Here is a 16,166-nt window from a genome sequence, read left to right on the forward strand (position 1 = left end):
GGATGAGAGTTCGTGCCCCGGTCCGGGAGGATCCCACATGCGGAGTGGCTGGGCCCGTGAGCCATGGCTGCTGAGCCTGCGCGTCCGGAGCCTGTGCTCCGCAACGGGAGAGGCCACAACAGGGAGAGGCCCGCGTACTGCAAAAAAAAAAAAAAAAGAATGCAAAACACTTGTCCCCATCCTCCTGTGCACCCCTAATCACTGCACTGCGCCCCTAATCACTGCTCCCCCTGCAAGGCCCCTCATCTTTTTTTTTTTTTTTTTGCGGTACACAGCCCTCTCACTGTTGTGGCCTCTCCCATTGCGGAGCACAGGCTCCAGACGGACAGGCTCAGCGGCCATGGCTCACGGGCCCAGCCGCTCCGTGGCATGTGGAATCTTCCTGGACCGGGGCACGAACCCGTGTCCCCTGCATCGGCAGGCGGACTCTCAACCACTGCACCACCAGGGAAGCCCATGCCCCTCATCTTTTAACCTATCAAATAAATTACCTGTTATGTCTATAATTTCTTATCTGTCTCCCCCACTAGATTTAAGTCCTATGAGGGCAGGGATCTGTCTGGTTCACTGATATGCTCCAAGGGCCTAGAACAGTGCCTTGGCAGATAGTAGGTTTGCAATAAATATTTACTGTATAAATATGTGATAGGCTACAGTCCCACTGGGCCCACTGTGAGGTGCTCCCAGGTAAAAATTCCACGTATCACCTGTGCTGCACTCGCCCCACACTGACCAGTGGACCTTGACACTGGGCCTAGGTTACATGCCACACCCTAGCTGGAAAACAAGTGTTTGCTTCTATTTTGGAGAGGTGGGATTCACAAGGTGAGAATTTTCTCCAGTGTGGAAAGGTTGTTCAGATGGTACTAAAGCAGCCACAAAGCTAAGTCACTACATTGGGCTACTGAAAAAAACGAAATCATATTTTTCTTCAATTTCCTGTTTAAGTACTGAACACAAAGAATGCATTCAATTTAAATGAGGTGACAATTTATTAATACTTTCACCAAAAAAACAAAGTTTATCTTCCGTCATGTTGGAGGATATTGGCTTAATTCATATTATTATTCCCACTGATGTTTTACATAATATGGGACATATAAAATGTACTGCAAATAAAAGTTATTTTCATTCCAACAGAGAAGAAAATGACAGGTTCATAAAATCAAGTTTAATATCAAAAGAAGTTGATATCAAAACATAAAAGTTTTTACATTTCAAAAAATGTGATAGTGAAAATATTACTAAACTTGTGATGAGATATATATGCTGAGCCTCTGAAACTTTTGAAGTTGAATCTTCTGCTCATAAATAGTGCAAGCAGAGCAGACCTTTTCATATTCTGACAGGAGGCGAAGTTTAAGAGTCCTTTAGTTCAAATATCCATTTGAGCATATCAGTGAACCAGTGTTTCTTTGTCAGAAACACTCTTTAGAGTGTAAAACAGAAGCTCTTATTAAGAACAGGTGTCCAGCAGCCACGGCCCTGTCTTAGGGGAGTCTGTTTACTTGGAAGCCTCTGGCACTGTCAAGATTCCAGAGACAACCATCTTCTACTCTGTACAGCTGACGTATAAGGACTTGAACCTGGTTTACAGTAGCAAGCCTGCTATTGCCCAGGGGAGTGCGACTTCTTATATTTGTATATGAGCGCATCTGTTTTTCCAAGGCTAACTCTGTAGCATTCCACTGGCACCAAAGAGCCGAACGGCGGCATTCCGTCCAAGCACTCCTGGTTACTGGCTGCAAATGAGGATGACGCTGGCTCTGATATGACAGCTTTTTCTTCAGGATTCAAGCACTCCATGCTTCCAGGTTTATCTGTGCGGCTGCCCGTGGAATTCAAAGGGACGCTGCTCTCTTCACAACCTTTAAGGCGCCTGTGGTGATCTTCGCTAAGCAACAACACAATGGTCCCGCCAGCACGAAGCACTCTGTGACAAAAAAAAATGGTAATTGGTAGGAGTATTTCCCCCTTTGTAGACAGCACACAATCCCACTTTGTTTAAAATACTTGGTGTTTTTGATCTGAAATTTAATTTTATCTATTTAAATGTGAGGATTTTGATAATTAGGTGGTATCTTCCATAATGCATATTCATTATAGTAATTATGAAATCACCAGTACAAATCTGCTTTAATTATCTATTTTTACTCTATTTAAAAGGCAAGCCTCAAAGTAATGTGTAGTCACAGTTTAACAAATGATGGTACAAAGGAAAAGGCAAATGAAAGAATCCCGAGGAATCGGCGCATGTGAAAGGCAGCAGGCTGATGGCAGGAGAGAGTCACCAGGAAGGAGTGAGGACATGAACAAAGACAGGGCAAAAGGGAAGATCAGAAAAAGAAGGGAAGACCTTGAGATGTCAGCTTGTGGAGGAGAATTCATTTTCTCAATCATCTGACCGAAGTCTGCATGGCACTTCTGTGGAAAAAGTGATGAAGGACATACTATCCCCCGAGTTGCTGAAGAGAGGACTGAACAGTGGGAGAGAGAGGCAAGGGAAGAGTTGAAGAGTGAGGCGCTGTGGGAGCACCTTAGCTGGGGCCCACACCCAGCACTGAGAGTGGGGAAGAGCCCCAGGGGATGAGAATACCTGCAGCGGGTGTGAAGGACACCCAGGCGTGGGCCGGGCTGAGGGACAGGGCGGGACTAGAGCAAGGGGGGTGCTGGAGGCCGAGAAGGGAGCCAAGACAAAGAGCAGCGGAGAGCAGGAGGCCCTGGAAGTGCTTCAGCTCAACGGCAGGTCAGAGGGGGGCGGGAGGAGGGGCAGGGCAAGAGCTCCGTTTGTGACGTGCCGAGTTTGGGGGCCGACGGACAGCTGGACGTCCAGCCTGCTGGTGATGAGAAAGACCAGCGCTCGAGGTGGAGATTTCACAGTTTCCAGTAGTAAATGGCAGATGGAGCCATAATGGGGCACGAGATCATCTGGGGTGCAGAACAGAGAGAGGACAGACAAGGGGCCAAGGAACAGACTTAACATTCAAGGAAGGAGGGAGAGCCCATGAAACAGCCTCAGAGAAAGTCTGGACCACGGTGATGTCATGGAAGCCAGAAGAGTAGAGTTTCAGGAAAGGAGTGAATAGTCTCAACAGCGTCAAATGCTACAGGACTAACAAGCGACGCAGCAATCTTAGTCGAGGGCAGGAGCCAGTGCTGGTCTGCTGGAGTCAATGGGGGGCGGGAAGGTGAGGAAGCAGGGATGGCGAGTGTAGACTTCTCTTTGAAGAAGCTTGGCTGCAGAGGTAAGGAAACCGGGCGGCAGCTAGAGGACCAAGACTTAAAGGGAACCCCCTGCCACGCCCAGCAAAGACGTCAGGAGCTTAAGCAGCTTTCCCTTATCTAAACAGTCAGACCCTCTAGATGAGTCCGCCTCCAAACGACATCACAGATTCATCCACTTCAGCCTATGCTCGTGCTTCTCCGGCACTAGCGCCACCTGACAGGCCTGGTTCCCATTCCTGTCACCATCTCCCCACCTCCCCTTCCCGGTTTCCACACAGGACACAACTGCAAATCCCTGAGACCTCTCTCTCTTCCGTTATACTTCCAAGAAACTCTCATCTCCCACTTGCTTGCTTCCCTTTGCCCACTCTGCTTTACACACACCAACCTCCCTTCTCGCCTCAGGACGTGCATCCCTGTTGTTCGTGTGGCAATGACACCCACTCCTTTGTCCCAGAGGTCAAACACCATCTCCTTGGAGAGGCCTTTCCTGAGCATATATCTAAGGTAGCCACTGCTTCTCTCTTAGTCACTCTCTGGCGAAAATGTCCTTTTTAGTTTCCTTCTTGGTATCAATCATGATGTGAAATTATCCTGCTGATTTACTCATGATCTGTCTTCCCACGCTGGAGTGCCAGCCCCACGTGGGCAGAGGCTCTGTCCTGTTCACAGCCAAAGCCCCAGTGCCTAGTACAGCGGGCGGATATGCAAGGCCACAGAAGTGTCCTGGGAAGGGATGGCTGGATCTGGGAAGAACGAGGAGATGAACAGGTTGAAGATAAGGATGAGAAGTGGGCAGAGAACGGTCCTTGAGGAGGTAGGAACCAAGGGGATAAACCCAGGCTACTGGGAGAGGAGGGGGCGAGATGAGGACAGATGTGGCCGTCCCAGGGTACAGACACAAAAACCATACAAGTATCTCTAAACACAGGAGAAAACGTCATTAAGATAATAAATGAGATACAACTTTTTACCTACCACATTAACAAAAATAAAAAGACGACCATACGTAGGATGGCCAGATTTAGGAGAAAATGAGTACTTCCAAAGACAAAAACTCGTATAACTTTCTTGACAGTAGTTTAGCAATAATGTATCAAAAATATGGAATGTACATAACCTTTGACCCAGCAATCTCACTTCTAGGAAATTATTCTAAGATATAAGAGTAGAAGCAGAAGCAGTAGTATAATAACAGTGACAATAATGGCAGCGACAGCTAATATTTATTGAGTACTTACTATGTGCCAGCCACTGTGTTAAATGCTTTGTATTATATATCATTCAGTCCTCAGAATTCAAGTATATTCTGTTAGCACAGCCATTTTGCAGATGAAGAAACTGAGGCACCGTGGTTTTTTTTTTTTTTTTTTCTTTTTGCGGTATGCGGGCCTCTCACTGTTGTGGCCTCCCCCGTTGCGGAGCACAGGCTCCGGACGCGCAGGCCCAGCGGCCATGGCTCACGGGCCCAGCCGCTCCGCGGCATATGGGATCCTCCCAGACCGGGGCACGAACCCGCATCCCCTGCATCGGCAGGCGGACTCTCAACCACTGCGCCACCAGGGAGGCCCCATAGGCACCGTGGTTTTAAGTAACTTGGTTATTACAGTAAGTTTGAAAAACTGTTTGGTGCAAAGATGTTCAGAGCGTTGTTCTTTATAAAAATGAAAAAGTGGGAGTCACCTAAATGCTCATCCCTATTATGTATACAGGCTACATAATGGTGTATCAGGTACATTATAACAACTGATCAGAAAGGAGATTCATGACATATTTTTTGAGTGGAAAAAAAAAAGGTTATATAGTGCAGTAAATTAAGGATGATCCTATTTATGTATGGCTAGAATTGAAGACATGTTATCTATTTGTGTGTATGTCCATGGAACAGTGTCTCGCAGGACATTCACCAATTAATTTATTGTAAATTTTTTCACATAATGGAGAAAATAAGAAAGTAAAAATCACCTGAAATCCTGCCACTCAGAGATGAACATTTTTGATAAATGTTCTTCTAGGCAACTTTCCATGATCATATACACATAATTTCTTACTAAGAAAGCTATTCAGAAGTTATAAAGCAACATTTCCCCAACTGTATTCCTCTGAACACTAGTGTAGTATGAGAGATTATTTCTTGCTAAAAAAACCCAACAAGAATTATGTGGTCAATAAGTTGGGGGAAACTCTGTATCAAACAACACAAAAGAGATTTCTCTTTTGCATGTGAACCTGCAAGACTAGGGGTAGGTGATACAAATACCCAAATTATTTGAACTTGGAAAGCATTAGGCCTTAACCTTCTACCACTAATCTCTGCTCCAAGCAGTCTGGTATATTCATTTTCTTTTTAAATGAGGTGTTTTTTTATAACCTTAATTTATTTATTTTTTGGCTGTGTTGGGTCTTCATTGCTGCACGCGGGCTTTCTCTAATTGCGGTGAGCAGGGGCTACTCTTCGTTGCGGTGTGAGGGCTTCTCATTGCGGTGGCTTCTCTTGTCGCGGAGCACGGGCTCTAGGTGCGCGGACTTCGGTAGTTGTGGTGGGCTCTAGAGCGCAGGCTCAGTAGTTGTGGCGCACAGGCTTAGTTGCTCCGTGGCATGTGGGATCTTCCCGGACCAGGGCTCAAACCTGTGTCCCCTGCATTGGCAGGGGGATTCTCAACCGGTGCGCCGCCAGGGAAGTCCTACTCACTGTTTTTTGAACACGCTTTTTGCTTCACTATTTACTCGAGAAATACTTGTTGAATATCTGTATGTATAAAACATGGTGTGGTCTCCGTTTTTATTCTTTGCAAATTTCTAAATTTCATTGAAATCATGTTTCTTCCATGAATCCACCTCAAGTCTTTTGGGGATGTAGTGACTTCTTCCTTCAAGCTTAGCAAGTTTAATTTCTAATTTTGCTCATGTGTTTTACATGGTTGTATTTGAGAGGAAAGCGCAAATATTATACTTCTCTGAAGCACTTTACATACATGAAATTGTTACTGCTGAAGTAAATTGAAGGAGGAAATAATTGACCAGAGCAATTATCTGTCTGGAATTTAAAATTCTGATTGCATGTTCTTTCTTGAAGAATCCAGTGCTGTTTGACATTCAGGGCCAACTATTTCCATTGCCTATTGTAAACAGGTTTACTGACCTCTTGTATTTTTTCTTGTTTTTACTAACACAATTCCCCCTCCACTCCCTTCCATTTTCTATCTAGAGTCTTAAACTATTGGTAAACCACTGGGAAAAAAAAGGTATGTGTACTTATATATATTTACATATAGCCCCATCTACTTTCCCAAAGCATTGGAAGTGGTTTACACTAACAAAGAGCTCACAGCATTTCTAGGTGCCTAGCACTGTTCTAAGAGCTTTAAATCCACTGACTCCTCAGGACAATGCTATGAAGTAGGTACTGTTATTTAAAGATGAGGCACAGGGTGGTTAAGCAACGTGCCTGTGACAGAAGAACTACTGAGTACTAGAGCCAAGATTACAGCCCAGGTATTCTGGCTCCAAAGCCAGTGATCTTCACCACTACATTACACTACACAGCCTGTATAAAACCTCAAACCAGAAAAGTCAAAGGCCAAACGATAAAGGCTGAGGGCAGGTGGCAAGGAAGCTTGGTCACAGGAGCAGGGAAAGTTCCTTATGTACAAATACATAAACTTTGATTCTATGGAGGCACCTGAATTATGTGGGAAATCTTGAACGTCTTCCTGATTCTCAGGTAAAAATTTAAATTTCCTGAAACAATGTGAGGGCAGTCATATCTATTACTGCCTCATTTTCAGTTACCTAGAACAAAAACCAAAACTGGTCTAGAGAAAGTGAGGCTGGTCTAATTTTACTAAAGCTGAAGAGACTGTCTACTCCAAACACTGCCCTCCACTGACTTGTGGAAATGTTTAAAATATACAGCACTAGATCGTCAGGTAAGCTAAGCCACCATCTCTGGTGGAAAGTTCAGGTTAACTGTAAATTTCCATATTAAGTGTAACATGCTCCCAGAGTAGTATCTCACAACGAGCTGGCTTCATAGTATACCTGGTGAGTTACCTCGCCAGCAAAGGCTGTGGTTATTAACCCTGGCGGCACAACAGAATCACCTCGGGGGCCATTAAGAAATACCAACGCCCAGATTCTACCCCGGACCAGTTAAGTTAGCCTTCGTGGGGAGGAGTGGAGGATGGGCATCAGTATTTTTCAGAAGCTCCTGAAGTGATGTTAAAATGAAGTCAGAGTTACAACATCTCGAGGGGAATGTGCTGTCAGGCACATATAAGGGGATATAGGAGCTCAGGAAATGTCTGAATTACAGGTGCTGAGATCCCAGGTGATGTCATGAGTTAGGTAACTGCGTAACAGGATTACATACAGGCTCTTGACCGTGTATGTTATCCTGCACCATCAAATGCTCAGTTGAGACAATTTAATGTGAACTGACTCCTTATCCATGTCCTTTCTTTCCTCTGTGAAAGGTTCTCCCTTTTATCAACTGAAATGATCAGGAAAATACATATTCAGGCCTCACTGTTTGAACCTCTCCAAGAAATACTTTCCCTGAGGTTGACCTTAGAATCACTACATGAAGAGCACCTTTGCATTTTCATTTAACAATCAACAATGAAGGTGTCCATTCTATGTGACTGAATGTTCTGTATGTAAATTCTGTTCTGCTGCTTAGTAGTTCTGTGATCTTGAGAAAGATAATCTTTCTGGGTCCCAGGTTCTCTCCAGTAAAGTGTGGGGGATTAACACAAAGGAGGCAGGGTTTTGGGGAGAATTAGAAGTAAGTATGTAAATTAACTAGCTCAGAAACTGAAATATGTCATTGTTTTACATATTCAAATTTCAGGCAGTAATGAAAAATTAATATCTTTTCCTGAATAAACTTACAGTATGATGATATAGAATAACTATTTCAAATATAAAGTTCTGATTTGAAACCTTAGAAAATTAAGCTATAAAAATTGGGAAATTACTAAAATGCAATCAAATCTTAAGAGCTACGATACATTTTGGTTAAATGCCCAATAGCTCAAAAATTATGGAAATAAATTCAACAACTTACCTTTCCATTTCTTGTATAATGTGTTTGATGTCTTTTTCTAATTTAAACTTTTTCCCAAATGGAATATCGGAAATAATAATATCGACACTTTCTGAAGGCAATGGTAATTCTGAAACACAAAAATGAGAGAATCTTGTTGCAGTAAGTTCAAACATTTGCAACCTAAATATGAGAAAACTGAAGTACACTGGATTATTTTTGCATATTAAATAAAATTTAGGGTTGCTAATATTGTTTCTAAGGAATTACAAGATCCTGAAAGGCTTTCATAATCACTAAAGATAGATGGCATAGTTGTTGTATTCCGTTCTTTGAAAAGTGTTTTTTTAGGTATTGTTGTAATAAAATATGACATAAGCAGAATTTTAAATTAACCAGAAAATTCAACTCTTTAAACATATTACATGAATAGATACTAGATCCAAGAAGAAATATATTAGGATGTCTAGAAAGACCTTTTACAAAATTACGTCCTATAACTTTCATTTTTCTTTTCATGATCATATATAAAATTTTGCATGATCTATTTGTTTTTAAGAGAGGTGGCCCATAGCTTTCATTGTGTTTTTAAAGGAGACTCAAAGGGTTAAGAACATCTACTTAAGTCCTAAGACTAGAGAAAAGGCTAAATAATCAATAATCAACAAAATGAATATCATCTCTAAAACAAAATACAGTGTTTGATTATCAAATCTAAATTTCCTTCTCAACTTTACATCTTATTCTCAGAAATTAGATTACCATAAGGTAATCTTACCTACACCCAATCTTAACTTCCACATTTTCTGAGTATACTTTTCACTTTCCAATTATTTTACTTCCACCACCATCTAAACTAAGTTAGATAATCATTTTTATTTTGGAAAGCATCTAATTCTATAGAAGCGCAATAGAATTTAAATAGTCTTTACTATCTGAATACAATACAAATTTTTGTTGGCAGGAAATTTAAAAACAAAATAAAAAATCCTGTTATCTGGGAAAATCTAATGAACACTTGCTAATCTTTCCTAGTTCTGACCTTACCTGAGATTAGAAGAGCAGGCTGTTAGAAAACAAGTAACGGGCTAATATTCTGTTCGGACTAGGCAGGAAATCTTTTCTCCAGGTCACGTTTTGACTTCATGCCTTTGGTTTTAGGTTACTGATATAGGACACATCCATTTGAACACTGTTAACTATACTTTTTGTGAAACTACTGAAGACAATGAACAGACATGGTTATCAAACGTTTCTACATGAGGAACCAGGCAGTAACTTACTCCTGAGATTAAGCCCAAGTCTTTTGTCTACTTAAACACACACTCATACATGAGTTGCCCATCTTCAGATTTGGTAACATTTTTTCCCCTTCTGGTTGGTGTCTATTTTTATTTGTAACTTTTCTTTTTTTTTTTTTTTTTTTTTTTTTTGCAGTACGTGGGCCTCTCACTGTTGTGGCCTCTCCGGCCGCGGAGCACAGACTCCGGACGCGCAGGCTCAACGGCCATGGCTCACGGGCCCAGCCGCTCCGCGGCACGCGGGATCCTCCCGGACCGGGGCACGAACCCGTGTCCCCTGCATCGGCAGGCGGACTCTCAACCACTGCGCCACCAGGGAAGCCCTATTTGTAACTTTTCTACTCTGTATCATATAATTTGCTGAACTGCTTTAAATCATTTTAGAAGCTGAAGGAATAAACTTCACTGATATAGAAGAGAGTAACTTTTTTTTTTTTTTTCTTTTTGCGGTATGCGGGCCTCTCACTGTTGTGGCCTCTCCCGTTGCGGAGCACAGGCTCCGGATGCGCAGGCCCAGCGGCCATGGCTCACGGGCCCAGCCGCTCCGCGGCATATGGGATCCTCCCAGACCGGGGCACGAACCCGTATCCCCTGCATCGGCAGGCGGACTCTCAACCACTGCGCCACCAGGGAGGCCCCGAGAGTAACTTTTTTACGAAGTTCTAGAACTGAGTGGTGTCATCTTCCAATAGAACATAAAATAATATGAACTTCTGTTGATGTGGCTTTTGTTGTGTAGTCTCTGGCATCAGACAGCTTGCATTTGGCCCTGCCACTTACTGGCTATGTGACTTTGGGAAATTATTGCTTCGGTTTTCTCATCTGTAAAATGGGATAAGACTACCCATCTCAGAAGTTAACAAGCGAGGAACTCACGGAAAGTATTTAAACCTGGCATGTAATGAGCACTCAGTAACTGTCAGCTATTGTCATTATTTACAATGTCCTCTCTGAGGTGTATAAGGAGATGACAGCCAGGTGGAGACCAGTGGGTCAGCATCCTTCAGGGAAGCTCTGCAGAACTTAGCAATTCCTTGTCACAGCGCCTCAAAGGCCTAAGTGGGGCAACTACTTCCAGATGGGCCTCTTTCCAACTCACCTTCCCTTTAGCAGTGGTTCTTAAAGTGTGTCCCCAGAGAAGCAGCATCAGTATCACCTGGGAACTACAAATGCAAACTCTCAGGGCCCCCAGCCAAACCTATTTAGTGCGTATCAGAATCGACTGAAGGGCTTTGGTGGAACACAGACTGTTGGCCCCGCCTCCAGAGTTTCTGATGCAGAAACTCCGAAAATCACGAGCACTTGACCCGTAAGATTAAACATGCAGTAAAATCTTTTAAATTATTAAATGTTTAAACTGCCTGTGAACAAAGAGTTTGTAATTAAGGAGATAAAATTCTGAAATAGAAACAACTCAAAACAAACAAGTAAAAAAATCATCTCTTTTTTACATCTCTGTAGGATGATTCAAGAACATGAAAAAATTTTTAAAAGGCTGGTATGTCTTGAACAAAAACTGTCCTATTTACTCCCTCCTTCTGGGAGAAAAATGAGTAAGAACTGCTTAAAACCAGGATTATGGCCCTAAGATGTTTTCTTCCAAAAGGTTTTAAGAGCCTTTAAGATATCTTTCCATGTGTCTACTTAGACAAGAGACAAGGTAAATTGAGCACTTTTATAAAATTGGGCACACCCTTCTTCTATTTTCTTTCATTGTACTTTGTTTGTTGTTCTTTGCATCGTCCAGGTTTATAACAATCGCATTCTGTCTTGTAATTCTCAGTTGTTCAAAATTGGTTGTATATTTGATTCAATCCTCATGACCATTTTACTTTGGCTTTCTCTATTCCTCAGCTGGTTCATCTCTTAATATCTGGATTTTATTAATTTTTTCCCCCCTCAAAAGTGCTTCTTAGTGAAATGTTGACTGAACTTTTTTATATTTGAAAATATCTCTATAGTAAAATGACATCTTGGTTGGGCGTGATATTTCTGGGTCCCACGTTGCCTCAGTAACCTTGTAAGTAGCCACTATTCCACTGGCTGTTGCTCTACCACTTTCTGTTTCTTTCCATCATGGCCAGATTTTGAAGTTTATTGCATTAGATTATGCGCTTTACTTATCTGGTTGCTTCTGGTGAAATTTTTCCCTTTTATTTATACTATTCTTTTTCTGATTTCATTAAATACAAGAGAATACAAATACTTCAATGAAGTTGAAGTTTCAATCTGTCTTCTTAATCCATAATGAGTCCTGAATATGCAAAATGTAGTTTGGCATCTGGATCTGGTCACCATTTAATTTATAGTCCAAACAGAAATCTATATTTATTTATTTATTTATTTATTTATTTATTTATTTATTTATTTATTTATTTATTTATTGAAGTATAGTTGATTTACAGTGATTCAGGTATACAGCACAGTGATTCAGTTTATATATATATATAAAAGAATATATATATATATATATATATATTCGTTTCCAGATTCTTTTCCATTATAGCAAACAGAAACATTTTTGAGAACAAAGAGGTTAGAAATAAAATTATATACTTTTTGAGATATTTATTGTCTAACAAATTGGTTTATTATTATGGTGAACCTAAAAAAATAACATATCTGGCATAGTGAAGTTTTTTTAAATTAATTTTTTTATTGGAGTATAGTTGATTTACAATGTTGTGTTAGTGAAGTTTTTTTTTTTTTTTCTTTGCGGTACGCGGGCCTCTCACTGTTGTGGCCTCTCCCATTGCGGAGCACAGGCTCCGGACGCGCAGGCTCAGTGGCCATGGCTCATGGGCCCAGCTGCTCCGCGGCATGTGGGATCTTCCCAGACCGGGGCACAAACCCGCGTCCCCTGCATTGGCAGGCAGACTCTCAACCACTGCACCACCAGGAAAGCCCTGAAGTTTTTTCTTTTAAATAAAAACTTAAAATATTATTTAACATTAAAAATAAGTGAAATACTTATTTATGGTCTGTACTCAAATGCTGAGCAGTTTCTTAGATGCATCAGCTCTAATACCATGTCATCACTGGCATTTTTCAGAAGAAGGTAGTATTTTTTTTAAAATATGGACTTCTAATATTTTTTGTACAGTTGCTTGCAACATTCTTCAAAGTTTCATTTTTGTGGTTGATAGTATGGTAGAGCTCAGAGTAAATTTCGCTAAATGGAGGAGACTCTCAATTCTATTTTTTTTCATAGGGAAAGTTTAAATATATCGGCCCTCTAGTTCACAGTCTCTCCATTCAGAGTGCCTTTGACAAATATTTTCACAACACAAAAAGCAAATAAGTTGTCTCTATTATTCTTTTAATTGTTATGCCAAATTTAGAGGCTATAAAATCTAAGCCTTCTCAATTTCATTCCATTCCATTCTAGAATATACATTTATCCAATTAAAATTAAGGAAGCCATTAGAAGATTCTTCCTATAATATACCCAAGGTGTATTTACAAATTTCAGAATAAATACTGTGCATAATTGAGCTCTCACTGTTTTAATTTGTTTATTTCTTCCTTGGTGTTTGTAGGGATAGATTTTAATGTCCAGTTGCCAGTTTTGTTTTTAATAACTGCGATTCATCAAAACTTTCAAAAACTTAAGGTTTTTGGCACTCCATTTGTTGAATCCTTTGATTACAGATTTCCAATGAATTTTGAAAAAAATGCAACTGCAGTTAGGCAACTTGTTTATTTTATAAAGTTTATAGCACAATTATAAGATACCCTGGCTGATTTACAAAGTAATTCTTCAAAGGCTTCAACATTTTAAAAAACATTTAAGTATAGTTGATTTACAGTATTGTGCCAATCTCACTGTACAGCAAAGTAACTCAGTTATACACATATATACATTCTTTTTTATGTTCTTTTCCATTATGGTTTATCCCAGGAGATTGGATATAGTTCCTCGTGCTATACAGTAGGACCTTGTTGTTTATCCATTCTAAATGTAATAGTTTGCATCTACCAACCCCAAACTCCCAGTCCATCCTGCTCCCTCTCCCCTCCCCCTTGGCAACCACAAGTCTGATCTCTATGTCTGTGAGTCTGTTTTGTAGATAGGTTAATTTGTGCCATATTTTAGAGTCCACATATAAGTGATATCATATGGTATTTGTCTTTTTTAAAAAATAAATTTATTTTACTTTTGGCTGCATTGGGTCTTTGTTGCTGAGCGTGGGCTTTCTCTAATTGCAGCAAGTGAGGGCTACTCTTCGTTGTGGTGTGTGGGCTTCTCATTGTGGTGGCTTCTCTTGTTGTGGAGCACAGGCTCTAGGTGCGCGGGCTTCAGTAGTTGTGGCCTGTGGGCTCTAGAGCACAGGCTCAGTAGTTGTGGTGCACAGGCTTAGTTGCTCCATGGCATGTGGGATCTTCCTGGACCAGGGCTTGAACCCATGTCCCCTGCATTGGCAGGCAGATTCTTAACCACTGCACCACCAGGGAAGTCCCTGTCTTTCTCTTTCTGACTTACTTTACTTAGTATGGTAATCTCTAGTTGCATCCATGTTGCTGCAAATGGCATTATTTCATTCTTTTACAGCTGAGTAATATTCCATTGTATATACATGTACCACATCTTTAGCCATTCATCTGTCGTTGGACATTTAGGTTGTCTTCATGTTTTGGCTATTGTGAATAGTGCTATGAACACAGGGGTGCATGTATCTCTTTGAATTATACTTTTGTCCAAGTATATGTCCAGGAGTGGGATTGCTGGATCACATGGTAATTCTATTTTTAGTTTTCTGAGGACCCTCCATACTGTTTTCCATGGTTGCTGCACCAACTTACATTCCCACCAACAGTGTAGGAGGGTTCCCTTTTCTCCACATCTTCTCCAGCACTTGTTGTTTGCAGACTTTTTTTTTTTGGCGGTACGTGGGTCTCTCACAGTTGCGGCCTCTCCCATTGTGGAGCACAGGCTCCGGACGCACAGGCTCAGCGGCCATGGCTCATGGGCCCAGCTGCTTCATGGCATGTGGGATCTTCCCAGACCGGGGCACGAACCCGTGTCCCCTGCATCGGCAGGCAGACTCTCAACCACTGGGCCACCAGGGAAGCCCTGCAGACTTTTTAATGATGGTCATTCTGACCAGTGTGGGGTGGTACCTCATTGTAGTTTTGATTTGCATTTCTCTAATAATTAGTGATGTTGGGCACCTTTTCATGTGCCTACTGGCCTTCTGTATGTCTTCTCTGGAGAAATGTCTATTAAGGTCTTCTGCCCACTTTTTTGATTGGGTTTTTTTTTGTTGTTGAGTTGTATGAGCTGTTTGTATATTTTGGAGATTAAGTCCTTGTCAGATGCATCATTTGCAAATATCTTCTCCCATTCCGTAGGTTGTCTTTTTTTTTTTTTTTTATGGTTTCCTTTGCTGTTCAAAAACTTGCAAGTTTGATTAGGTCCCATTTGTTATTGTTTTTATTTCTATTGCCTTGGGAGACTGACCTAAGAAAACACTGGTACAATTTATGTCAGGGAATGATTTGCCTATGCTCTCTTCTAGGAATTTTATAGTGTCGTGTCTTATGTTTAAGTCTTTAAGCCATTTTGAGTTTATTTTTGGGCATGCTCTGAGGGTGTGTTTTAACTATTGATTTACATGCAGCTGTCAAACTTTCCCAACACCACTTGCTGAAGAGACTTTTTCCCATTTTATATTCTTGAAAGGCTTAAACATTTTTAAACCTACCTAATGATGGGCAAGCAAATAAAGCATGTACTGTCATGCTGAGTTACTTTTTGTGCATTCAACCGTCTTTATCACAGATAGCCTGCAGTTCAGTTACTCTGCGTATATTAAAATTTTTTTTAAAAGCCTGTTATTTTGATAACTTAAGTTTCTATTTCAATTCAGGACATCACAGCTTGTTTGGAGGTAATTATGAATTATGTAGGTACCATGTCGAATTCCAAGTACATTTCTGCTTCACAGGTTACTTTATTTAATAAGAACATTAATTTTCACCATGATGCTGTGGTTCACCAAATAATGCATTAAACAGACACACATGCAGTGCTGAGCTGAATTTATAGTAGTATTCAAAATAATGAAAGATGTTTCATTTCTGACAGAAAAACTTCCTAAATTTCTAAGAATTGGGGTAAAAAAAAAGCTAAACCACTACTGGAATTGACTTAGCTGATCTTCTTTTTGAAGCATCTGATAACACTGATACAAAAATGGCAATATCTACCTTTCTGCAGAGGTCTTCTGCTAATGGAATCAACATATTAATAGCTATAGCTTCATTTTATTTATGTACATAAGAAAATTTGGAATTGAAAATGAGCAAAATTAATTTAGAAGAGTGGTCATTTGATCTAAATGAAAAGTCATGCTTCACAGGGTGATATTTAAATGCAGTTATTTCAGCTGCATGTGATAAATACTTAACTTTGGCTCAGTCTCCTTAAAATAATGACTAAGTTTTGAAGTAAATGCTAGATGCTTCTACGAACAGACTTCATTTGATTAGTGCTATCATCATGGCTCTCACAGTGGATGATAAATGGTAATAAACATTTTACTCAAGTTATCTGTTCATCAACAGATTTCTTGAGAAATATAAACTTTTTC

At 40.8% G+C, this 16,166-nt stretch overlaps 1 protein-coding gene across 4 annotated transcripts in view; it reads right to left on the minus strand.

Moving 5' to 3' along the window:
* Window positions 1–973: 973 nt before the first annotated feature.
* Window positions 974–16,166, minus strand: part of THUMPD2 (THUMP domain 2 tRNA and snRNA guanosine methyltransferase) — a 45,947-nt gene continuing 30,754 nt past the window's right edge. For 3 of the 4 annotated variants that reach the window (XM_082641839.1, XM_082641838.1, XM_082641840.1), the window contains 2 exons: window positions 8,294–8,402; window positions 974–1,933 (listed from right to left, as the gene is read on the minus strand). In XM_082641839.1, the coding sequence (XP_082497965.1) occupies window positions 1,609–1,933; window positions 8,294–8,402 (434 nt within the window). In that variant the 3' untranslated portion in view covers window positions 974–1,608. The remainder of the gene's footprint in view (window positions 1,934–8,293; window positions 8,403–16,166) is intronic. The other variant, XM_082641841.1, reaches the window with a different exon arrangement.

This window comes from Mesoplodon mirus (genome assembly GCF_964341445.2).
Source record: "Mesoplodon mirus genome assembly, chromosome: 14".
In the NCBI taxonomy this organism is placed as follows: Eukaryota; Metazoa; Chordata; class Mammalia; order Artiodactyla; family Ziphiidae; genus Mesoplodon; species Mesoplodon mirus.